The sequence below is a fragment of the Bos javanicus genome, chromosome 9 (assembly GCF_032452875.1).
Source record: "Bos javanicus breed banteng chromosome 9, ARS-OSU_banteng_1.0, whole genome shotgun sequence".
Taxonomy (NCBI): Eukaryota; Metazoa; Chordata; class Mammalia; order Artiodactyla; family Bovidae; genus Bos; species Bos javanicus.
The window spans coordinates 81,146,266-81,171,949 of NC_083876.1; the positions used below are offsets into that span (position 1 = coordinate 81,146,266).

The 25,684-nt window shown below is 40.4% G+C and overlaps 1 protein-coding gene across 9 annotated transcripts in view; it reads left to right on the plus strand.

The window, feature by feature from the left end:
• PHACTR2 (phosphatase and actin regulator 2) overlaps positions 1-25,684 on the plus strand; it is a 301,267-nt gene that overhangs the window by 190,027 nt on the left and 85,556 nt on the right. For all 9 annotated transcript variants that reach the window (XM_061428177.1, XM_061428183.1, XM_061428186.1 and 6 more), the window contains exon 2: positions 7,788-7,955. In XM_061428177.1, the coding sequence (XP_061284161.1) occupies positions 7,788-7,955 (168 nt within the window). The remainder of the gene's footprint in view (positions 1-7,787; positions 7,956-25,684) is intronic.

Here is a 25,684-nt window from a genome sequence, read left to right on the forward strand (position 1 = left end):
ATATACATATACTTATAATCTATCTATCTATCTATATCTTTCCTCTCTCCCTCCCTTTCTCTCTCTATTCAAAACATGAGTTCATACTGATATCTCCGACTCTAATCCAGTCCACATCAATCATTCTGGCTTCCCCCTTTGCTTATCTGTAACCTCCATTTCCAAGAAAGAGAAATTTGGCTCCTAACATCTATTATCCAATGTTTCATCCTGTTTACAAGTATACCAGTTTCAGGATTTAACTCCTAACCCCATGTGATACCACACATTTTTATTCTTCTGTTCCTTTTCACTTTCCTTCCACCGGTTATTCATCCTTCCCCCCAAAAGGAAGAGACTTGATCCAACCCAAACGTCGGTGCTCATTAGCAAGAGAGTAAGGATCTTGTTTTGTGGGCTTCCCAGGTGGCTCAGTGGTAAAGAAGCCGCCTGCCGATGCAGGAGACACAGGCTGGATCCCTGGTCCAGAAAGATCCCCTAGAGAAGGGAACGGCAAGCCACTCCAGTATTCTTGCTTGGGAAATCCCATGGCCAGAGGAGCCTGGCAGGCTATAGTCCATGGGGTCCCAAGAGTCATATATGACTTATGCCTAAACAACCGCAACAAGAAGGATCTCCTTTAGATGACTGAAGACAAGGAGAGCCACCAGCTTTCCTAGAAACTGTTAGTCAGTTTCATCAGCAACGGCTCATAGCGCCAGTTCCCTCTGACCTTATTGTCTACTTGGTTCTGTGCCCAGAATTGCATGTATGCTGCTGTCTGACAGCATATTTTTTAAGTCACTTTCGTGAGAGAGAGGCCTCACGGAAGGGTAGGAAATAGAGTTAAATGTTCCCCAAGTGCTGCCCTAACGTTTCTTTGCTGTATGCTCTGTAGCTTTTAAAGAGGAAGGTGGCAGAATTATAGTGGAAATGTAAAAAAAACTGTAATAGAAATAAAAATAAATATATTTATATATGGTGATAATACTATGTAAGCATAATAATTTACAAAGGGACGAAGAGGATAGCCTAGAAGCCATATTTTAAGGAAATAAACGTTGGTTTCTTGTTTTCTTACTTCCTTTAGGTTCTTGATTTTTAAATGTCAAATATTTTTGTACAGTGCCCTTTTAATAGGTATATTCTTTGATACAGTCAAATCACTATGAGTAGTATTGTAAGTGTGTACTTAGTACAACAGAGAATTATCAGCATTTTTCTTAAAATCACATATGATTTCTCTTTGTTTTTGTTATTATTTGGCTTCAAAAATGTATTCTCATTAACCTTCAGATATGTAAGGATTTCAGGGGACAGTTGAGGCCATCTTCACCACTTGTTTTCTCATAGAGTGGCTATCACTTTCTTTAGAATTGGTCCCCAGGAATTTCTTTTATTGAGGTTCTTTTCTAAGTGTTCTTTCACCTATGAAATTTGTGAGGTGGAATGCTCTGCCACACTTGTCTCACTTCCTCAATGACTGAAATAATTGTGTGGAGAAAAATCAGAGATGAGTATCTGGAATATCAGAGAACTATCAAGTATTATAAAAAGTACGACACACTCTCATATTAAATAGTTTCATTTTTCTAAGAATCCTTGTCATTCCGTTCTCAAATATCAAAGATAAGATTCTCCCAAGTCTAGAATTTAATGTGTATGATAATTATCTAGCTTCATTTATTTTTTACTTCTGTGATCACATTAGCACTGGGATTGCCTAATTGATAAATTTCTGTTTAAATGAAAGAGAAAACCTTCATGTATTTTCTGGATCTTACTGGCTGGTGTGGGCAAGTTCTGTTAGGAATGGACTGACTTTGGTGGGAAGATAGACTGAGGTTTGTCATTTGAATTGTCTACATTCAAAGAGCTAATGACTGGTTTTAAAGATATTTAAATAATATTTAAATTATGATGTTGATTTTCATTGTGAAAAAGGAAAACCTGATGAATGTTAGGTCCCTCTTCATAACACGTAAGTCAGTCAAAATTAACATTTAAGACAGGAAATTCAGACTTCCATCTGGGGTTTACCTGGAGATTTGTTTTTATCTGTGGGTAAATGCCAAACTCACTAGACTTGTAAAAACAATTTTAGAAAGTTTCAAGTCAACTTTAATGGTACACTGACCCAAAAGAAAAATAGTAGAATGATCAGTGGTCCTGGCAGTATCGTAGGTGTTTGGGGAAAAGAAGGGAGTCAAGTTTCTGTTCATATGACTCCAAAGCAGGTGACAGTCCCCTTCGTGTTCGTAACTGAAGAGAAATACCGTGGCGGTGTGGCCAGCTATGCCAGTATATGTTCCTAATTGTAAGTGTGGTTTACTGTCATTGCCCGATAATTACAAAATTATGGGTAGATTCTTGCAGTCAGGAAAAAGATATGTGTGTGTGAACTGTGCTGTGGTCACTGGCCCAGGACACTGCCCTGGCACTTTCCAGGGCAGAGATAAAGACTAAAACTGTAATTGCAAAATGAAGAAAGGTATGGCAGTTAATGTCTCATGTAGCTATGAATTTAAGACCTTCATTTTTCATTTTTCAGCTACCTCATTCAGTCTCCCTATCTGTCACATTCTGTCACCTAAGGAATTATTTAATTTTTGTTTTCATTTGGTTTTCTTTTCAGGAGAAAAAAAAAATAGATTTTTCCTTAGTGGTTCAGATCAAAAGCAGAATTTTGATGGCCTGTCAGGGTTGTAGGTTTAGAGAAAACGAGAACTAAATGTGTGTCTGTAGCCACAGAGGTGAGTTGGAGATGGTAGCTTTAGTTCCCATGTTTGTAGTAGCCCTTTTATATTTCACAACATTTAAGTTGTTTCAAAACTGAATCTTCAGCATAAAGTCTCCATGAAGAAGAAATATACACTCAGTTTTTCCCTGGTTTTGCTCCTAGTTTAAGGAAAGCAGTTGGACAGGAGTGGAAGTGATTTTCCCTGGTTTTGTTCCTAGTTTAAGGAAAGCAGTTGGACAGAAGTGAAAGTGAAGTAAATAAGGATTTTACTTTTAAACTCTGACTTAGCTTTACGATTAGTCTGACCCATCTCTCTCCCTGCCTGCTGCACTGTGGCCAGCATGGGATCATTTACAAAAGACTCAGTCACTGCAGTTCTTGCGTTTCTGCCTGGGATTAGAGTCGACGTTCCGAATGGGAAGAATGGGATTTATCATTCTTGTTTGGAAGGAGAACTCCTAAGGATTTACGTGTTGGTGTGTACTGATTATCTCTTCTCACTTAGTTTAAGATTTTCCTGGTTTGTGATATGTCAGGTGATTTTTGATTGAAGCTTCAACACTTTTGTGTTAGATTAGACTGTAACTCTTTATTGAAACCCTTTGTTTTAACTGGCTTTGTTTGACACTTCTCCAGGCAAGGAGGCAAAGGGGACTGCCTCACTACTGCCAGGAGGTTAAAAACCCAGGTTCAGCCCCTCATTCTTTCTTGGTATCTCGTGGCAGAAACGGGGAGAGGGGTCTTCGTTACTCTGGGCATAGTTTGATTTCCAGATCCCCACGTGGTCTCTAGTGACACCATAGTGGACGGAGGTTGTCTCGTTCCTCTGGGCAGTGGTTTGGTGTGATCCCAGTTTGGGGAGGGAGGGAGAAGAAGACATGCCTCGTGACTGGGTGTGGGTGGAAGTCCAGGCTCCGGTGTGGTCTCCACTGACACTGTAGACGGTGCTTCGTTATAGCTGGCACGCAGGAAGGTTCCGGCTCTCTACTTGGTCCTGTCTGACACCACTCTCTGAGGGGCGTTGGGCTCCTCATTAGAGCTTTGTGAGGACGGATGTCTGATCTCCCCACTCAGCCTTTGTTGGCTTGGGTGGTCGTAGTTTCTTCTGGGGTGTTTGTCTGGAGTTGGAGCAGTTCTCGTCTAAAAGTTCTCTGTTTTGTGAGCCTGTCCCTTTTGGCTCGTTTGACTAGAGGGAGCAGGCTGTTTGTTGAGGCTTTATTGGTCTGTGCTTGTTGGTGTTTTCAGGTTGGTGACCACTTCAGCTGCAAGTCGGGAATACATGAGACTAAAAGAAAACGCAGGGATCTTACCTCCGTGCTGTTTCTTAGGTCTTGAGGTCCCAAGCTGGTCTACTTTGTTTTCAGCTCATTTGTCTATTCATGGTTTGTTTGTTTGTTTGTTTTTGGCCACCCCACACAGCATACAGGATATTAGTTTCCTGACCAGGAATCGAACCCCCTGCAGTGGAAGCATGGAGTCTTAACCGCTGGACTGCCAGGGAAAGTCCCTCATGTTTGTTTTATATATAGCATCCAGGGTATCTTTTAGTTGTATTTAGCAGGAGAAATAGTAAAAAGTAAGTCTATTCCATTTCCTAGAAGCAGAGATTCTTGCCATTCAATTTTTGTTTTATTTACCCTAGTATTTCCTAATATTTTATTTAGGAAGTTTTGAAGATGGGAGAATTATACAACTAATCACCACACATCCACCACCTAGATTCAACACTTAGCTACATTTTACTATATTATATATTTATCCATCTCCATTCTATCCATCAGTTTATTTATTTATTTTATTTTATTTTTAAACTTTACATAATTGTATTAGTTTTGCCAAATATCAAAATGAATCCGCCACAGGTATACATGTGTTCCCCATCCTGAACCCTCCTCCCTCCTCCCTCCCCACACCATCCCTCTGGGTCGTCCCAGTGCACTAGCCCCAAGCATCCAGTATCGTGCATCGAACCTGGACTGGCATCTCGTTTCATACATGATATTTTACATGTTTCAATGCCATTCTCCCAAATCTTCCCACCCTCTCCCTCTCCCACAGAGTCCATAAGACTGTTCCATACATCAGTGTCTCTTTTGCTGTCTCGTACACAGGGTTATTGTTGCCATCTTTCTAAATTCCATATGTATGCGTTATTATACTGTATTGGTGTTTTTCCTTCTGGCTTACTTCACTTTGTATAATAGGCTCCAGTTTCATCCACCTCATTAGAACTGATTCAAATGTATTCTTTTTAATGGCTGAGTAATACTCCATTGTGTATATGTGCCATAGCTTTCTTATCCATTCATCTGCTGATGGACATCTAGGTTGCTTCCATGTCCTGGCTGTTATAAACAGTGCTGCGATGAACATTGGGGTACATGTGTCTCTTTCCCTTCTGGTTTCCTCAGTGTGTATGCCCAGCAGTGGGATTGCTGGATCATAAAGCAGTTCTATTTCCAGTTTTTTAAGGAATCTCCACACTGTTCTCCATAGTGGCTGTACTAGTTTGCATTCCCACCAACAGTGTAAGAGGGTTCCCTTTTCTCCACACCCTCTCCAGGATTTATTATTTGTAGACTTTTGGATCGCAGCCATTCTGACTGGTGTGAAATGGTACCTCATAGTGGTTTTGAAATGCATTTCTCTGATAATGAGTGATGTTGAGCATCTTTTCATGTGTTTGTTAGCCATCTGTATGTCTTCTTTGGAGAAATGTCTATTTAGTTCTTTGGCCCATTTTTTGATTGGGTCATTTATTTTTCTGGAGGTGAGCTGTAGGAGTTGCTTGTATATTTTTGAGATTAGTTGTTTGTCAGTTGCTTCATTTGCTATTATTTTTTCCCATTCTGAAGGCTGTCTTTTCACCTTGCTAATAGTTTCCTTTGATGTGCAGAAGCTTTTAAGGTTAATTAGGTCCCATTTGTTTATTTTTGCTTTTATTTCCAATATTCTGGGAGGTGGGTCATAGAGGATCCTGCTGTGATGTATGTCAGAGAGTGTTTTGCCTATGTTCTCCTCTAGGAGTTTTATAGTTTCTGGTCTTACATTTAGATCTTTAATCCATTTTGAGTTTATTTTTGTGTATGGTGTTAGAAAGTGTTCTAGTTTCATTCTTTTACAAGTGGTTGACCAGTTTTCCCAGCACCACTTGTTAAAGAGATTGTCTTTAATCCATTGTATATTCTTGCCTCCTTTGTCAAAAATAAGGTGTCCATATGTGCGTGGATTTATCTCTGGGCTTTCTATTTTATTCCATTGATCTATATTTCTGTCTTTGTGCCAGTACCATACTGTCTTGATAACTGTGGCTTTGTAGTAGAGCCTGAAGTCAGGTAGGTTGCTTCCTCCAGTTCCATTCTTCTTTCTCAAGATCGCTTTGGCTATTCGAGGTTATTTGATGAACATCAGTACACTTCATCGCTATCAGCATGCATGCCATTAATTGGACTTTACTATTTGTGGTTTTTTAAAGGTAGATTTTACATAAAGTGAAATACACAATATCATAAATACCGTTTGATGGGTTTTGCATGCACGCACACGAAGTCGCTTCAGTCATGCCTGACTCTGCAACCCGGTGAACTGTGGCCCTCAAGGCTCCTTTGTCCATGGGATTCTCCAGGCAAGAATCCTGGAGTGGGTTGCCGTGCCCTCCTCCAGGGGATCTTCCCAACCCAGAGATCGAACCCACTTCTCCTGCATTGGCAGGTGGGTTCCTGACCACTGGCCACCTGGGAAACACGTGTTTTGTATAGTCCATCCTTTACTGAGATAATTTCTAGGACCCCAGGAAGATGCCTCAGATCTTTTCTCAGTTGATTCCTACCTCCATCTCACTCCAGGAAACAACATCTGTTCTGATTGTTTTCTTCTTTCTTTGCTCCAAAATTCATTTTGCCTTTTTAAAAAACTTCATAGAAATAAAACCACACAGCACATATTCTTTTGTGTGTCACTTTTTTTCTTTTTTTCAGCACAGTGTTTCTGAGATGCATTCATGTTGTAGGTACCAATAGCTCCTTTTAAAGAAATGGCTAAGTGCTATTTCATTGCATGAAAAATACCATCATTTATTCATTCTGAGTTGCTTCCAGATTTTTGTCACTGAAATTTGATTGTTGGGGGTAATATAAATTATTACCATCTTCTTTCAGTTATAAATGTAGTACAAGGCAGTGTAAAGTTCAGGGCCTTTCTTCCGGTTGACGAAAAGACTGAGGCACATAAAAATGCATTCTATTACCTAAAACATCCATCTTTCTCACATATTTCTTGTCATTTGTAATAGCTATCAATTTATTTGAAGCTAAAATTTTTTTTGGTAATAGAAGCAAAAGAGTTTTGGTGTGGTAAATTTTTAAATTTAGCTTCTCGGCATTAAATTTTATTTTGTGAAGAAAAAAAGCACGGTTTCAGCTACACCATGACTGTCATATTCATTACTGAAAATGCCAAATTAGTCTCTGGAGGAACATCCTGTTTCACTTACAGTACTCTGCTGCTGCTGCTGCTAAGTCGCTTCAGTAGTGTCCGACTCTGTGTGACCTCATAGACGGCAGCCCACCAGGCTCCCCTGTCCTTGGGATTCTCCAGGCAAGAACACTGGAGTGGGTTGCCATTTCCTTCTCCAATGCGTGAAAGTGAAGCGCTCAGTCGTGTCCGACTCCTAGCGATCCCATGGACCGCAGCCCACCAGGCTCCTCCGTCTGTGGGACTTTCCAGGCAATACTCTACTTCTGCACAAAAATATAGATGTGGTTGTTACAGATGGATTCAGCTGTGTTTTGCAGACCCTTATTTATCTGGCCTTAACTTTTATGTAAGTCTTTTGCTTCTTTTATGTTACCTCAAAATGCGTATCTAAGGGACTATAATTTCTGAGTGATTGATTTATTGATTGATGTTAGAGGAGAGCTCTACCAGCAGGGAAATGGGGCAAAATAAACTTTATGTGAAATTCCAGTTAAAGTGGGTATGCTTACTTTGAACAATGCAGGAAGAAATAGATGATGTTGTTTCAAACTTTCATTACAGCTTTTCTCTGACTTGACTTTTCTTTCTACAGTTGATGGACTGGACAAAGCTTCTATAGCAAATTCAGATGGCCCAACAGCAGGCTCCCAAACACCTCCCTTCAAGAGAAAGGGGAAACTCTCCACCATTGGTAAAATTTTTAAACCTTGGAAATGGAGGAAAAAGAAGACGAGTGACAAATTTAGAGAAACATCAGCAGGTATGAATATCATAACTTTATTAAAGGATAAATTGTTACATTTTCCAACAGGTAAAAGATTGTATTTTGCAGATTTTTTTTTTCTGGGAAAAAAATTAATCTGTATTTGAAATGAAATTATTTAGTTTAAGGGTGATACAACTTAAGGTTCTGATTTGTCTTCTTTTTCTATTCACTTTGGCTTTTTAACATAATCTTGTTTTAAATACGTACTTGTAAATTCATATAAAATTAATGTATAGGGAGAGGAAGACGAAATGGAAAATTAGAAGTGGAAATATTATTTGTCAGTATTATAGCTGCAAGTATCCATTTACATATATATACACTCTATTATCTCTGCTTAGTTCCATTAGCATGATCCTATTTGTTAATTAAGAATTTTTGAAATGTCTTTCAAATGTACTTGTTCTGTGGGCAAAATTTAAATGTCTGTATGAAAAAGAAATGTTGCTATATTTATTAATTTTAAATTTCTATCATGTCCTTAGGACAAATAAATGGTGTGTGTCCTGGAGGACACATAGTGTGAAAACACAGGTGTGAAAACTTTTTATTGTTACTTTATTTTGTAGATTTGTTAAGCCTTAACAATTATATTATTTAGTACCTTTCATATGGACTCATGGATGAAGTTGGCTTTAAATCTCAGGCCAGAATTAAGCTTGATTTAAACAAGTGTACAATGTCAGTGGTATTGTTTAAGGTAGAAAGACATTTTATCTCTTGGTGTAAGTTCAGCTTTTTCCATGTTTGTTATCTAAAATAACCCCTTCATCAAAAATTCCTCGCTGTCCCAGAATCTAGTATCGTCCATGGATTACAGAGCATGTCTTACCAGTCTGTGCGGAGATAAGAGCTGGCCTTTAGTTCTAGAGTTGTGAAATAAAATGGAAAACACCACCAATAGCACAAGGGTATAAGACAGAGACACCAGGGCTTCCTAAAGAAAATTGTCTCTGCTGCATCTACAGCTGTGTCATTTCTTTGAGCATTTCATATTTAAAAAGTAGTAATGATACGTCCGTCTAGTCAAGGCTATGGGTTTTCCAGTGGTCGTGTATGGATGTGAGAGTTGGACTGTGAAGAAGGCTGAGTGCCGAAGAATTGATGCTTTTGAACTGTGGTGTTGGAGAAGACTCTTGAGAGTCCCTTGGACTGCAAGGAGATCCAACCAGTCCATTCTGAAGGAGATCAGTCCTGGGTGTTCTTTGGAAGGAATGATGCTAAAGCTGAAACTCCAGTACTTTGGCCACCTCATGTGAAGAGTTGACTCATTGGAAAAGACTCTGATGCTGGGAGGGATTGGGGGCGGGAGGAGAAGGGGATGACAGAGGATGAGATGGCTGGATGGCATCACCAACTCAATGGACGTGAGTTTGAGTGAACTCCAGGAGTTGGTGATGGACAGGGAGGCCTGGCATGCTGCAATTCACAGGGTCGCAAAGAGTCGGACATGACTGAGCGACTGAACTGAACTGAATGATATTATTTCTGGTATTTGTTTTAAAATAATCCTGGAAGGGAGGGGAGGATAGATGAAAGACGATCAGCCATAAGTTGGTAATTATTTAAGCTGGGTGATAGGTGTATGGAGTTTATTATTCTCCTATCTCTATTTGTGGGTATTGGAAAGTTTCTGTAAGAGAAAGACAGGCAGAGAAAAAAGACTTGTCTTAGGGGCAGCAATGATAGCTTGCTTATTGAATTCTCTTCAGCTCCTAATTGGCTTCTTGGGTTAGGAGCAGTGGGAAGTGATGCACTGAGCCTGGTGCTAAGGCAGGATTTCTGGATTCTAGTTGAGTCCTTGCCACCAAGATGCCATGTAACCTTGAACAAGTTAGATCAGAGTTGAATGAGTTGAATGCTAATGTGCTTTCAGTCCCAGATTCTGTTGTGGGGCCTTGACTCCTTCGAACTCCTGTCTGGGCATCTTGTTCTGCCTTGTTCTTCAGTTGTAGATGGAATTACACTGGCCTTCTGAAGTACATCCCTCTCAAGTTTTCCTAAGCATTGGGGGAATCTGGCTTTTCAAGTTACAATGGAAACCCAAGATGGAAGTAAGGCTCTGGACAGTAGCAGTAAGAAGACATTGAAAAGAGGTGATGGACATCTCTTCAGTTGTCTCTCTTACCCTTTTCCTGAATCTCATCTGCTAACTTGTCTCCCTAAAGCAGAAACAGTTACAAAGGACTGCCCTTCATCTTTTTTGTCACCTCTTTTTATTTATTTTAATAGTAGGGAGGCTGTAACATTTCTACCAACCCAGAATATTTAAGAAAAGTCAATTTAAACAGCACTAAGTGTTACTTTATATTATCCCATATTTATTGAGGATACCCTATCCATCTTTGTATTGTTTCCTTTTCAGATTCACACAAGATTTTATATAAGTTGAGCACCAAGAAATTGTTTATGAATATGCTATTTCTAGTTCCTAAGACTACTGAATTACATTAAAAACCCGAGAAAGTTATTAGATACCTCACTGGGTTGTTTTTTGTATTTGCATAAAATTGTGACATAACAGAGTGAAAACAAGCCAAGTAGATGTGTTAATAATTCATTGTGAATTTTTCTGCTGCATTTACTCACATCATATCTTTTTAAACCCATATTATTACTGATATTTGGCTCGAATTTCCTAAGATGTTATCAAGTGGCCCAAGAATTTTGCTGTCACCTTATATATAAACATATGTATATATACATATGTTTATTTTAAGGCTTCAATTTCTGCTGAGCTTTATGGAATGTATTAGTAAAGCCTAAAATAAAGGGTGGAACAAAATGGTGTAACATGTTTTTTTCACATTGAGGGAAGATGTCACATTTAGAGGAAGACTGATGTATTTGGAAATAATAAGAGAAAGGTGTTCTCTTCTTTCATACATTGTCTCAAGCAGTGAAATCTAGGGGTCTGGATATGACCGAGGCCATCTGCAGTCAAAGATCACCTTACGCAAGATCTACAATATTTGGGGATATGAAAGAAGATTAATTTCTTCCAAGAAAAGTAACTCTTCTTTGTTTTGCTTTCTTCTAAACTCTTGGCTTTAGAGTCATAAGAATGTGAACCTCACTGTCTTCCTTTACACAGTGATTATTACCACTTTTCCTAGTTTGGGTGTCTGTTGTAGGAATTTTCTAAAATTAATTTTTATTGGAGTACAGTTGCTTTACAGTGTTGCATTGGTTTCTGCTGTGCAGCAAAGCTTTGTGTGTATATATATCAGTCATGCATATACATATTTCCTCTCTTTCTTTGGATTTCCTTCCCATTTAGGTTGCCACAGAGCGTTGAGTAGAGCTCCCTGTGCTATACAGTAGGTTCTCATTAGCTATCAGTCTTATACATAGTAGTGTATACATGTCAATCTCATAGGGTGTATATATCCCAATCTCAAATTCATCCTACCTCCCTTCCCTTCTTAGTAGCGTTATGCTTGTTATCTACATCTATGTCTCATTTCTGCTTTGCAGATAAGTTCATCTGTACCATTTTTCTGGATTCCACATTTAAGTGATACTACACAATATTTGCTTTTCTCTTTCTGACTTGCTTCACCCTGTATGATAGTGTCTAGGTCCATCCACGTCTCTGCAAAGACACAATTTTGTTGCTTTTTATGGCAGAGTAATATTCTATTGTCTATATGTACCACACCTTCTTTATCCATTCCTCTATTGATGGGTGGAATTTTAATTGGTGGTAGGTAGGATGCAACACTGATTTATTAATTCCATGGTAATAAATGTCATTGTTCTCACACGTTTATGGCAGTGGAAGTTAAGAAAGGTCCTGTCTTCTGCCTGCTTGATCATCCTTGAGTCAGATTAGATTTGGAAGGTTGTCTTGTCCTCTTAAGGCAGGCTGGGCCTGTGCCCTGACTTCAAGTTCTCCGGGCTTGTTTTATAGCAGAAATTTACTTGTGTCTTCAGTTCTCTTTGGAACGATCTGTAGGCGGTTGGGTTTTATGGAAGAATAGTCTTTGTCTATTTACTCTCCCTCAGTGATTCTTTCCTTCACTTTTCATCTCCTGAGTGAAAGGACCCTTCTTGGGTCCCACCTAAGCTCTGTCCCTTCCCTATCTTTAGAACTTGCAGTCTCATTCACACTTTTCCCCTACATAATCATTTCTTCCCCTTTTTGGGGGAGGGAGGTAGGTAGTGGTAGCTGAGGTTCCTCCCTGCTTTCGTCTCCCCAAAGCTGACAATACAAACAAGCCCCCTATCTAAACATGGCTGTTCCTCTTCTGCATGGCTCTTTATGACCAAGACCAAACGTCTTGAAAATCGAGCCTTTTTCTCTGCTTCTGCTTCCTCCACAATATCGCTTTCCATCTGCTGTCTGCCCCTGCACCCAGCACTTACTCCATCCAAGCCTCCCAATCCTGACATTCAGTGTTACTCTCATTTTCATCCACCTCATTCTCCACCACTTGTGCCTTTACCGGTGTGCCTTTCTTCTTTTACAAAACAGCTCTTACTGACTTTCAAAAGATGCCTTTATTTTGGTTGTCTTTGACTTTTCTTTCTCTTTTGTCCCCTCTCTTCCCCTTCCCATTTCCCCTAAACCCATGGGAGAGGTTTGGTACTTGTCTCAGCCCTTCTCTTTCTGTGAACATACCCTTCCTCACCCCACTCTCTCCTCAGTGTGCACATCTCTCAAACCCAGGTTCCAACACAGGCCCAGGCACAGTGACCCAAGTACCTGATGGGCAGCAGTGCCTGAGGACCAGGTGTTAACTCAAAACCCACTCATGTGGTCTGTATGGTTCTATCCATACATTGAAAAGATGGTACATGCCAGGCCTCAATTAATTTCCTTCCCGATGTCAATTTTTTAATTAAAAGAAAATCAGATATTTTTGTGAGACTTTTCTTTTAAGAAACATGCATCAGATTTTGCTTTCACACAGTCAGGGGAGACATTCAGTTAAGTTGGACTGTAAGATTGCACAGTTAGACTGAGAAGTTTTTACAGTGAGATATTTTGATGTCTGAGAGCAGTGCTGTGACTATCTGCTGTATGCCCTGTGGTTTAGAAGAGAGGGTCTGTGGACCTCTGGCCACATTCAATTCTTCCTCAAACTTCTGAGTGATCGGGCAGGTGCCTGGAGTAGTAACCATCTAATTCCATTCCTCCCTAAAGGTATCACAAGATTTGAACAGAGTATGAGATACCAACAATAATCTTTTACGAGAATGATTCTTCAATACTGTTTAAGGCAATGGCACCAGAGATCTTACAACTTGATTCTTTATTCTCTTCAACACATATCCACAGTTAATGCTTAATATTGGCTTAACATCTAAAATGTCTTCACTTTAATATCTTTACTTTTCCATGAGAGTTGGACCATAAGGAAGGCTGAGCGCCAAGGAATTGATGCCTTTGAGTTGTGGTTCTGGAGAAGACTCTTGAGAGTCCCTTGGACTGCAAGGAGATCAAACCAGTCAATCCTAAAAGAAATCAACTCTGAATAGTCATTGGAAGGACTGTTGTTGAAGCTGAAGCTCCAACACGTTGACCACCTGATGTGAAGACCTGACTCATTGGAAAAGACCCTGATGCTGGGAAATACTGAAGGCAAAAGGAGAAGAGGGTGGCAGAGGATGAGATGGTTAGATAGCATCATTGTATCAATGGACATGTATCTGAGCAAGCTCCAGGAGATAGTGAAGGACAGGGAAGCCTGGCTTGCTGCAGTCCATGGGGTCACAAAGAGTCAGACACAACTTAGCAACTAAACAGCAACAGTGAACTTCTACATTCAGAAATACTTCTGTGTTTTGGGATGGTATTAAAATATGATTTCAGGAATAGAAACAAATTATTTTTAGTGAAGTGAGGTAGAAAATTTAAAGTTCACTTGGCAGCAGTAGTGGTCACCAGAAGGTTTCATTATGCTGCTGCTGCTGCTGCTGCTGCTAAGTCGCTTCAGTCGTGTCCGACTCTGTGCGACCCCGTAGACGGCAGCCCACCAGGCTCCCCCGTCCCTGGGATTCTCCAGGCAAGAACACTAGAGTGGGTTGCCATTTCCTTCTCCAATGCATGAAAGTGAAAAGTGAAAGTGAAGTCACTCAGTCGTTTCCAACTCCTATCGACGCCACGGACTGCAGCCCCCCAGGCTCCTCCATCCATGGGATTTTCATTATGCTAGCCCTACTTATTTTTATCTGTTAACTTAAACTTTGGTTTTAGAGAGGAAAGGGATGATACCTGCTCTGAATGAGCACAGAGAGGGAGGAGACGGGGAGGGGGAAAGTTCTGTGTATAAATGCTTTCCAAACCAAAGCAGATCCCCCACCTTCCCCAATCTGGCTTTCTTCAGCATCCAGACTTTGACCATGGAGTTCTTTGATCTGTCCTTGCCTGTTGCTGTGTTCTACATTCTTTCAGGTCCTAAACCTGTGATTTATTTGATTTCTTTCCCCTTGTGCAAGTCTGTACTCTTGGCCTTTCTTTCTGTTTCTCCGTTATCTGGTCCTTATCACTGAAGGTCTCAATTATTGCAGGTTGCCTCTTTGCTCTACTTATGTGTGAGCCATCCTGGCGTTAAAAAGCTGTGGAATGCTAGAGGAGGCAGGGAGAGGCTGGGTTCTGGCATTAAGCCTGCCTATCGGAGAAGGCAATGGCACCCCACTCCAGTCCTCTTGCCTGGAAACTCCCATGGACAGAGGAGCCTGGTAGGCCGGAGTCTGTGGAGTCGCTAAGAGTCAGACACGACTAAGCGACTTCACTTTCACTTTTCACTTTCTTGCATTGGAGAAGGAAATGGCAACCCACTCCTGTGTTCTTGCCTGGAGAATCCCAGGGACGGGGAGCCTGGTGGGCTGCCGTCTATGGGATCGCACAGAGTCGGACACAACTGAAGCGACTTAGCAGCAGTAGCAGCAGCATAGGAGGAGAACCTGACCCAGCTGGTGAGGCTGACAGGGAAGATTCAGGATGGCGCAGGCTGTCAGGAACCCTAGAGTAATCAGAACAGTGTTCAGGTCTCAGATCAGCAAATAGAGCAATGGGTCCTTCACAACGAAATGGCACGTGCTCCATCAGGAAGGGTAACATAACAGAGCACCCAGTGAGTGAGGCTGGGCCGTGCAGGCAAGCCTTAGGAGCCAGTGTGTTCTTTATTTACATGGTAGCATTCATGGGCAGATGGTGCCGGAACCAAAAAGACTCAAACAGGCCTCACCACCCCCACTTTTTTGTTGTTGTTGTTAAGGAACCAAGCAATAGTGTAGGTAATTAGGACAGGAAGTTATCAAAGGATTCAGGACAGAAACTCACTGTTTGAAGTGGAACGCAGGGGATAGGTCTGCAAGAGTGGCCTCCTTAGATGCCAGACCTTAGATACTGGAGCTCCTCTTAACTAAAGGACAGAGCCCAAGAGTTGGGTGGCCCAAGAGATCAGGGATTATTGTGGATTTGAGACTAGGTGGGGAAATCTCTCCCTACCCTCCCGGATCATCTTGTGTACCACTCTAGGAACTCTGCCTTGCATGGAACTTTGATCCTTTGCTTCTTGCTCAACAAGTGTGACTGGACTCCACATTATTTCCTGAGTGAATTCCAGCCTCTTCAGCTCTTCTCAGTGTAATTCAAAAAGACCTTTCCTGCCTTATCTTTCTGCTATTAGTCGTTGGCTTTGGACTTCCGTCCCCTCAGGTCCCTCACTGAGCGTGCCCTGAGCCTCCGTTTCCCCAGGCCTTTCTTCTTGCTCTTCCCTCTTTCTCTGAGCACCTTCCTCCTACAGCTGCACCTGGGGAAAAGCCAGACCTGCAAGGGTCCCAACCTACCTCTTCTTTCCATAAGATATTCTTGTCCTTGATTGAGCGTCATCTAGTAGGAACCTCCCCTCTTGTGCTTATCCTTCTGTTAGGACGTGTGGACTTGGACTTCTTTCCTGGTTTAGGTGTCTGCTACCAATTTACTATGTAAATTATTTAAAGGAGGCGACTTTTTCACTCATCTTTGCCCCACTTCCTGTGCTTTACATGGTAATTTGAACCTGGTATGTACTCTTAAAATGTGCCTTGAGTTGGTTATTTATTGACTGTCCACTATAACGGAAACAGTCCTGGGTGCTTTAGGACTTTATAAAAGAAATTGAAAATTGAAAAAATATCATGTAGAAGGATGACAATAAATTAAAATACAAACCGAAAGCATGTATGCACAATTGCAACTATGTACAACTATTAAAAAGCCAATAAAATAACTAGGGGAAATTTTATCTTTTTATCCTTATTTTAAAAGTTACACTCCTAAATGAAGAAAATCAAGACAGTTTATTTTCATTATAATTGTGACTTTTATTTGTGTTGCTAGTAATGGACAGGGAACGCCTGTCTTAATTTTCAGATAATGTTGTTGCAAATTATCAGCCTTCTAGGAGTCGGGGGCTTGCTTTGTGGCTCAAATGGTAAGGAGTCCACCTGCAATGTAGAAGGACTCCCTGGGTTTGATCCCTGGGTCAGGAAGATCCCCTGAAGAGGGAATGGCAACACAGTCCAGTATTCTTGCCCGGAGAATCCCATGGACAGAAGAGCCTGGTAGGGTACAGTCCATGGGGTCGCAGAGTCGGACACGACTGAGCGACTGAGCAGCAGCAGCTAGGAGTCAGAGTAATTTGCTCAAAGTCATCTGGTAAAAACTTCAATTTACTAAAGGTACTCTCACTCCCTGATGATATAATGGCTTTGTTTTTATTGAATGCTATATGTGCCAGGTTCTGCTATAAAAACTTTATTCCAGTTAACACTTAATTCTCAAAGGTTATGCAGTTTAAATGCTGCTATTATCCCAGTTTTACTGATGAGGACACTAAGGCCAGAACATTCAAATGACTTACCCAAGGAAACACACCTAGCAGGAGGCAGAAGCAGTAACTGAACTCAAGCAATATGGTGCTACAGCCAAAAATCTGTACCATTACACTGTGTGGCCTCTATGGAAGATAACTTCATGTTCAGACCAGTAAGAATTGATCACTGAAGGATGATCCTAATTCCTGGATATGCTTCTGATACTGGAGCTTTTGCTTTAAGAAGGATTTGGTCTAAAGAATTATTTTGGTTCTACTTGCCTACCCTGATTTCAGGCTGTGTACACAGAAAAATGGTTGACAAGGATCAAAATTATGTTTGGTTCAGTTAAGATACTGTTTTTTGTTGTCATAGAGGCATAATGTTGCTTATGGTGTTTACTTCCTATATCTAGAAGATAGGGCAAAATTAGAGGATTTTCCTGGGGTAATATTTGTTCAGGACTGGTCTGGTTGCATGAATAAATGACAGAATTTTGATTTTATGTCTTGTTCCACTAAGAAGATGAAACTGCCTTCATGGATCATTCACTTTCACCTCATATTGGAGGAAGCGAGGAGACTCTTTCACTTTTCCCAACAAACAGCAGCAGAAAGAAGTTACATAGCTCACAAAGACCACACAACACGTCCTGGTCCATGTAGGTAGGGCCCCTTGCTTACATGCTAGACAATACTCCTGCCCTCTCAATGGATGTTTATTGAGCATCTACGTCTGTTAAATGTCAGGCACTGTTGCAGACTCTTGTGATACAGCAGGAACAAGAGACAAACCGCCTTCTCTCATGGGATGTACATTCTAGCAGGAGTAGGAGGCAGAGAGTAAACTCAGTGCATTACATGGTGTATTATAACATGAGAGGGAAAAGAGAAAGCAAAGATGAGGAATGTGGGAAGGAAGTTTCAGTTTAAAATGAGGTTGTCAGGGACTTCCCTGGCGATCCAATGGTTAGGACTCTGTGCTTCCACTGCAAGGAACTTGGTTTGATCCCTGGTTGGGAAACTGACATCCCACAAGTCTCCCCATGCAGCCAAAAAAAAAAAAAAAACCCTGAAACCAAACAAACCAAAAAAATGGGATGGTCAAGGAAACTTCACTGGGAAGGCAATATTTGAACAAAAACAAGAGGGAAAGAAAGAAAAGCACAAGGAAATCCTATTAAGTGATCACATGAGTTAGAGATAGCATGTGTTTTCTTCTACCTGATAATAGTGTTAATATATTTTGAGTAAAATCCAATATAAACTTTATCCAATAATTTAACAGTTAAATGCTTTCACATTCATGAACCTCACAGTTGCTAATCTTGATGTCTGTTGTTGGCATCCTAGTTCTGAAAAAAATCACGTAATTTTACTCTACAACTCTACTAGAAGAGAAACAGGAATCCAAGAAAGGGATTTAGCTCTATAATACAAATGTTTCATTATGGCTTCCTTTCTTAAATTCAAATCTAAGAGCTAGATAGTCAGGCTTCATGGAGTCCAAATTTTGAATCCCTCATATGTTGATATTTTTTGGTGGCTCCAAATATCAAGTTCAAGATTACCTTTGTAAGTTGAAACAATGCGTTATTGCCTCAGTGATCAAACACCCCTTGTTAGTGATGTCCCCCGGAGAAGGCAATGGCACCCCACTCCAGTACTCTTGCCTGGAAAATCTCATGGACGGAGGAGCCTGGTAGGCTGCAGTCCATGGGGTCGCTGAGGGTAGGACATGACTAAGTGACTTCACTTTCACTTTTCACTTTCATGCATTGGAGAAGGAAATGGCAACCCACTCCAGTGTTCTTGCCTGGAGAATCCCAGGGACGGGGAGCCTGGTGGGCTGCCGTCTATGGGGTCGCACAGAGTCGGCTACGACTGAAGTGACTTAGCAGCAGCAGCAGTGATGTCCCCATATTGCTGGGTTAGAGTACAAGGAATGACAAGTAAATACCCAAATTAATTTACAAAATTCAGTTTAATCCACAATACACCTGAAACCTGGGACTATTAAGACTCATTCCTCCAAATACAGCCAAACACTATTTATTGTTACTGAATCAAGACACCTTCTGAGTTTTCAATGGAAATTTTTAATGGAGAATTTCAGGGTTGTAAAGAACTTTACCAGTCATCTAGGTCTGTCTCCAAGGAATCACTCTTGGCTCCAGCAACCCTGATAATGTATAGTCAGTTTCTTCCTGAGATCCTAATCCCTAGCTCTCATTATTGAGGATGTTTTCTTTTATATTGTCCTGAAACAGATTCTCTCCGGTTCTTCTAACTATCTATCCATTGGTGCGTGCATGCTCAGTCGCTTCGTCATGTCCAACTCTTTGCAACCCTGTGGATCATAGCCCACCAGGCTTCTCTGCCCATGGGATTCTCCAGGCGAGAATGCTGAAGGGAGTTGCCATGCCCTCCTTCAGGGGATCTTCCCGACCCAGGGATGGAACCCAGGCCTCTTACATCTCCTACATTGGAAGGCAGGTTTTTTACCATTAGCACCACCTGGGTACTTATCTGTCTATCTGTCTCCTAATCACATTGGTACAAAATGGTCCTCCCATCTCTTTCTGAAGTTCTTTAATCCCCTTAATCTATTTTCAATTTAGAGTTTCTCACCATACTAAATTGCCTAATTATTCGAGTAGTTTTTATTGAGTACCAGACCTAATGCCTCAGGTGCTGGGTCATAGTGGGAAACAAGCCTGACAAGTTACCTGCTTCTCATGGAGCCTACAAGGTAGCCTGTGGGTCTGGCCATAGCTCATGTTCTCAGTCTTGACTGTTTTAATGCCAAGATAACATGGTGACTCTCCCCCAAATTCCTATTATGGCACTTTAGCATCCACATTTTTAATATTTAGAATCAGTGTCCAGAAGAGAAATTTATCCTGTTATTAAAGTGGTGAGAATTTGTCAGTAGGAATTAAATATCTTTTAAATGTCTAAGGAATTGAAAGACCCCCATTGACAGTCTATGTTACATTTACACTCATTTGATGTTCTATATACAGAAAAATATCACCCAGATTCTCCTAGTTGGGTGATCTGTTTTACCTCCTTATAACAGCATGTTGCATGTTCTTTCTAGGTCTCCGCTTCTACATACTCTCTAGGACGTGTTCCCCCCTAGTTCTGTGCGTTTTCCCACAGGCATTCACCTTCCTGACGGTGTCCATCAAGGCCTGCTCCCTCCTGACCTCTCTTTTGTATCAGATCTGTCTCCTTTGAGCCATCCAGAATCCTGTTCCACCATGCCTCAAAAATTACTTTCTGATGCTGATACCTCATAGCGCTTTGTTATTAATATCCTACTTTTATTGCACCTATTCACACTGTGCCCACTCTTCTGGATGCAGTTTGCTCTGAAAACACTAGAATTCTCCACTCTTGTTTTTTATGTCCACACTGCTGTCCTCCAAGATACCTGATTTTATGCTATTATCTGAGTTGTTTTTCCTGCATCCCTCATTCAACTTCAGTAGACCAGCTCAGTCAGTCTCCACCCAGTGTATCATTTCTGTGTTCATGGAACAGGCCCTGTGTCCTGCCAGGCCTGACATTATTGTATGGATGTTATGGTCCAGAAAATCAGCCCTTGTCTCTGACACTATTCGTTCAAATGGCTGTTCACAGTCTTTGTTCGGTCTTTGCATGTCATGATCTTCAGCCAGAAGAGCAGAAAACCACATCTAGTCTTCCATACATTTCTGTTTCCCCCTCAGGACTTCTGACGAGATGGGGCTTCTAATTGCTTCTAGGAAGACAATTATTCCTATTTTTAAAAGATCAGTAGAGGAAAGTTGGTGACATCTTGGCATGTCCTCCTTTGTGTCCTAAGAAACATCATGAAAAGCCAGCCCTCCTTCTGCTGGCCCACACAGTCCATGCATCAGTAGCAGTTCCTGGGTGACTGCAGCTGGACTCTTCCTGCTGGTTCTCGTCAGTCCCCTTCTTGTTCATTCGTACAGCAAACCTTCACCGATCTACTGTGAGCTCAGATCTGTTCCAAGAGTGGGGGACACAAGAGTTAACAGAAAGGGCAAGTTCCCAGGCTTATGAACTTTGTCCTGTGCTCTTTGCTTTAGTGTGTCTGGTACCACTGTTCTCGTCTGTCTCTCTGACCTGCTGTCCAGCCCCAGATCTGCAGAACCCGTCAGCTCTCCCCTTCCTTTCTTTGTGTTAACTTTTTCCTCTTCTAACCTCTCAACTGCTGTTTTGATTCCTTTTTTTCTTCCTCAAAATATTTCTCTTTGTAACTTCCTTAACTGTATTATTCTCCCATTTCTTCTAGATATTATTCACCTTTTCCAGAGCAAAGGGTGATGTTCCCCAACTCCTTTACTTTCCCATGTGGGAAACGTGCTTTGTATTTATAGCTCTATCGGTGGCATCTCTCCAAGGAAGAGAAGCAAAAGTCACAGCCCAGAGATCACTGGAATGGTTTCTGCACAGTCCAGACCCCTGGGTCTCAAGGTTACCTGTAGTCAGTTTTTTGGCAGCTCCTCTTGGAAACATTTGCTGTAAACTTTCCCCAACAAACCAGGCCCCTTGGAAGGAGGCTTTTTACAGAGCGCTGGTTTGTGCTTGCAATGTCAAACCATACCTCTTTCAGAAAACATGAATAGGATTTTTATTTTCCGAAACTTTTCCCTGCCTGGCCTCTCTTTTGACTGTGGTCTTGAGTCAGTGAGCCTGTATTCCACAGGAAGATACTCTGTTTCTTCCTGACAGCTGTGATGGTGAACTCCTGAGATTTTCTTAGAAGTGGCTGTAGGAGGCAAATATGCAAAGGAACCACCAGCTAGTTCATACTCTGTCACAGCATTTGTGATCAGGACTTTCTCTAAAGAGGTCATTTTTTTGGCCATTCACTACTCTTGCGTTTTCTCTGGGGTGTGTGTGTGGGTGTGTGTGTGTGTGTGTGTGTGTACAGTGGCAAACCGCTCCAGTCTTCTTGCCCGGAGAACCCCATGGACAGAGGAATCTGGAGGACTGCGGTCCATGGGGTCACAAGAGTCGGACACGACTTGACGACTGAACCACCACCACAGTTTTATGAATGTTTAAAAGGTGGTTTTTTTTTTTTTTTTGATGCGGACCATTTTTAAAGTCTTTATTGAATTTGTTACAATACGTTTCTGTTTTTTGTTTTGGTTTTTTTTTGGCTGCAAGGCATGTGGGATCTTAACCTCCCTGACCGGGGATTGTACCCTCACCCCTTGCATTGAAAGGCAGAATCTTAACCACGGGATCACCAGGGAAGTCCCAGTCCTGTGACTTTTAATGCATGTATAGTTTGGGTAACTACCACCATAATCAAGATGGATCACGGTTCCATCACTCCCACAATCTCCCGTGTGCTGCTTCTTTATGGTCAGCCCTGCCTCCTCTCTACCCACCCCCTGACCTTCTGACGTCTGGCAGACACTGCTGTGTTCTCTTCACTGTCATCTTGTTGTTTCAAGTATGTCATTACACATGTAATCGTTGATCATGAAATCTCTTGGGACTGGCTTCTTTCACTCAGCAGAGCACCTCTGAGGTCCGTCCCGGTTGTTGCATGTATCAGCTGCTCCTTGTGATTGGTAGGTCGTATTCTTTGGTATGAAGGTCGTAGTTTGTTTATTTGTCCACCTGTTGAAGGACTCCTGGATTGTTTCCAGTTTGGGGTAATTATGAGTAGAACTGCTGTTAACATTCTGTAAAGGTTTTTGTGTGAACAAAAGTTTTTCTTTCTCTAGGGGAAATATGTGGGAGTAGATTTTGGGTCCTATGTTAAATGCGTTTTTAACTTCATAAGCAACTGCCAAACTATTTCCCAGACTTGTACCTTCCTACCAGCAGTGTCAGAGAGTTCCAGTTGCTCCATATCCTTGTCAGCACTTTGTGTTATCGTAATTCTTTTTATTGTGGTGAAAACATATCATACAATTTATAATCTTAATCATTTTTTTTAAATGTACAGTTCAGTAGTAAGACACATTTACATTATTGTAAAGCAAATCTCCAGGGACTTCCCCAGTGGTCCAGTGGTTAAGAATCCACGCTTCCACTGCAGGGGCACAGGTTCGATATCTGGTTGGGGACCTAAGATTCCCTCATGCCAGGCAGTGTGGCCAAAATAATAATAAAAAAGCAAATCTCCAGAACTTTTTCATTTTTAAGGCCTGAAATTCTGTACCTATTAAACAATTCCCCTTTACCCCCTCTCCCCAGTACCTAGTGATCACCATTCTATTTTCTCTTTCTATTATTTGACTCCATTAGATACTTCATATAAGTGGAACCACAGAGTACTTGTCATTTTTATAGCTGTTTTATTTCATTTATAATGTCCTCAAAGTTCATTCATGTTGAAGCATGTGACAGCATTTCCCTCCTTTTATTTTATTTTATTTTTTTAAATTTTATTTTATTTTTAAACTTTACATAATTGTATTAGTTTTGCCAAATATCAAAATGAATCCACCACAGGTATACATGTGTTCCCCATCCTGAACCCTCCTCCCTCCCCATACCATCCCTCTGGGTCGTCCCAGTGCTCTAGCCCCAAGCATCCAGTATCGTCATTTCCCTCCTTTTAAAAACAGCATCGTATTTCATTGCATACACATACCACATTTTGTTCATACAGTCATCAATGGGTATTTGGGTTGTTGCATCTCTTGGCTATTGCTACTCTGAACATGGATGTGCTATCATTACTTTTTTATTTTAGTCATTCTAGAAGGTATGTAGTAGAATATTATCATGGTTTTAATATGCATTTCCCTTGTTGTTGTTCAGCCATTTAGTTGTGTCTGACTCTTTGAGACCCAGTGGACCACAGCATGCCAGGCTCCTCTGTCCTCCACTAGCTCCTGCAGTTTGCTCAAATTCATGTCCATTGAATCAGTGATGTATTTCCCTAATGGCTAATTATGTTCAATTTCTTTTTATATACTTATCTACCATCTATATATCCTCTTTGGTAAAGTTTCTGTTTAAGTATTTTGCCTGTTTTCTGATTGTTTGCTTTCTTCCTGTTACATTTTGAGAGTTCTTTATATATTCTGGATACAGGTTCTTGGTCAGGTATGTGATTTGCACATATTTTCTCCCAGCTGGTCTCTTTGCCTAACCCGAAACCACAAAAATTTTTTCCTATAATTTCTCCTTAAAGTTTTATATCTTAGTCTTTTACATTTAGATCTATGATCATTTTTATGTTATTTTTTATGTAAGGTATAAGGTTTAGGTCAAGATTCATTTTTTTGCATTTAAGTGTTCAATTTTCTCAATAGCATTTTTTGAAAAGACCATCCTGTCCCCATTAAATTGCTTTTGCATTATTAAAGACCAATGAACATGTTTTTCTTCCCTATAGTCTTCTTTGGTAAAGGTGTGTTCAAGTCCTTTGACCAACTTTTTATTGAGTTGTTTCCTTAATGTTGAGTTTTGTGAGTACTTTATATGGTCTAGATATATACAATGCGTTTGTCAGATGTGTTATTAAAGTTATTTTCTGCCAGACTGTAGCTTGTCTTTCCATTCTTTAACAGTGTCATTTATAGAGCAAAAAGTCTTTTTGTTGATGAAGTACAATTTATCACTTCTTTCTTTTAGGATCATGCTCTTGGTATCATGTATAAGAACTTTCATTACAAATAAACCTGCTGTGAACATTCATATGCAAAACAAAAACACAACTTTCAAGAGCATTTGTTGAAAAAGCTATTCTTTCTCCATTGAACTGCCTTACAGCTTTGTCAAAAATTAATTGACCACGTAGTCTTTATCAAAAATTAAGATCTATGTTTGTGTGGCTCTATTATTGGATTCACTCTTCTCTGCTCTTCATCTGTATGTCTGTTCCTTCACCAATATCTTGTTATCTTGATTACTGTGGCTTTATAAGCCTGAAAATCAGGTTCTGCGGTTTCTCCAACTTTATTCTTCATTTTCAAAATTGTTTTACTAATCTAGTTTCTTTGTGCTTCATATACAGTTTACAATCAGCTTTATATTCTCAAAATTTCCTACTGAGATTTTTATTGGAATTACATTAAATCTATAGTGCAGTTTAGGTGGAACTGATATCTTTTCTATGTTGAATCCTCTAATGTATAAACTGATGTCTCTCCATTTAATGAGCTCATCTGTTTCTTTCATTTGTGTTTAGAAATTTTTTAGAAAACAGCATTAGGTTTATTCCTATTTCTTTCCTATTCTTTCTTTTTTAAAAAGCTATTGTAAATGACATTTTAAAAATGTCTGTTTGCAATTGTTCACTGCTACTTTCTAGAAATACAGTTGTATCATGCTACCTTGCCAAACTTACTAATTCTAGTAAATTTTTTTATTATTTTCTATCTAGATAATTATTAATATATCATCTATAAGTAGGGATGGTTTTATTTCTTCCTTTCATGTCATTTTTTGCCCTTTTGCACTAGGTAGGGCTTCCAGTATGATAGTAAGTAGGAGTAGGTGAAGGGGAGAGTCTTACCTTGTTCCCATTCTTACAAGGAAGCATTTATGAAGTATGATGTTAGCTGATGGTTTTTTTGTAGATACACTTTATCAGGGTGAAGTAGCATACAATGCATGAATTCCTAAGATATTATGAATAGATGTTGAATTTCTCAAATATTTTTTCTGCCTCAATATATATAATTATGTATTAATAGTTTTTCTTCTTTAGACTATTACAATGCTTGATTACATTGATAGATTTTTTTTGAATATTGAACCAGCTTTCCTAGGACAAACCCCACTGAGCTGTAATTTATTATTTTTTTGTATGATGCTGGGCTTTATTTAATAATATTTTGTTGAAGATTCATGATGTTGGTCTGTAGTTTCTTATCTTGTACTGTCTTTGCTTTCTTTGGTATCAGTGTGATGCTGATCCCATAGAGT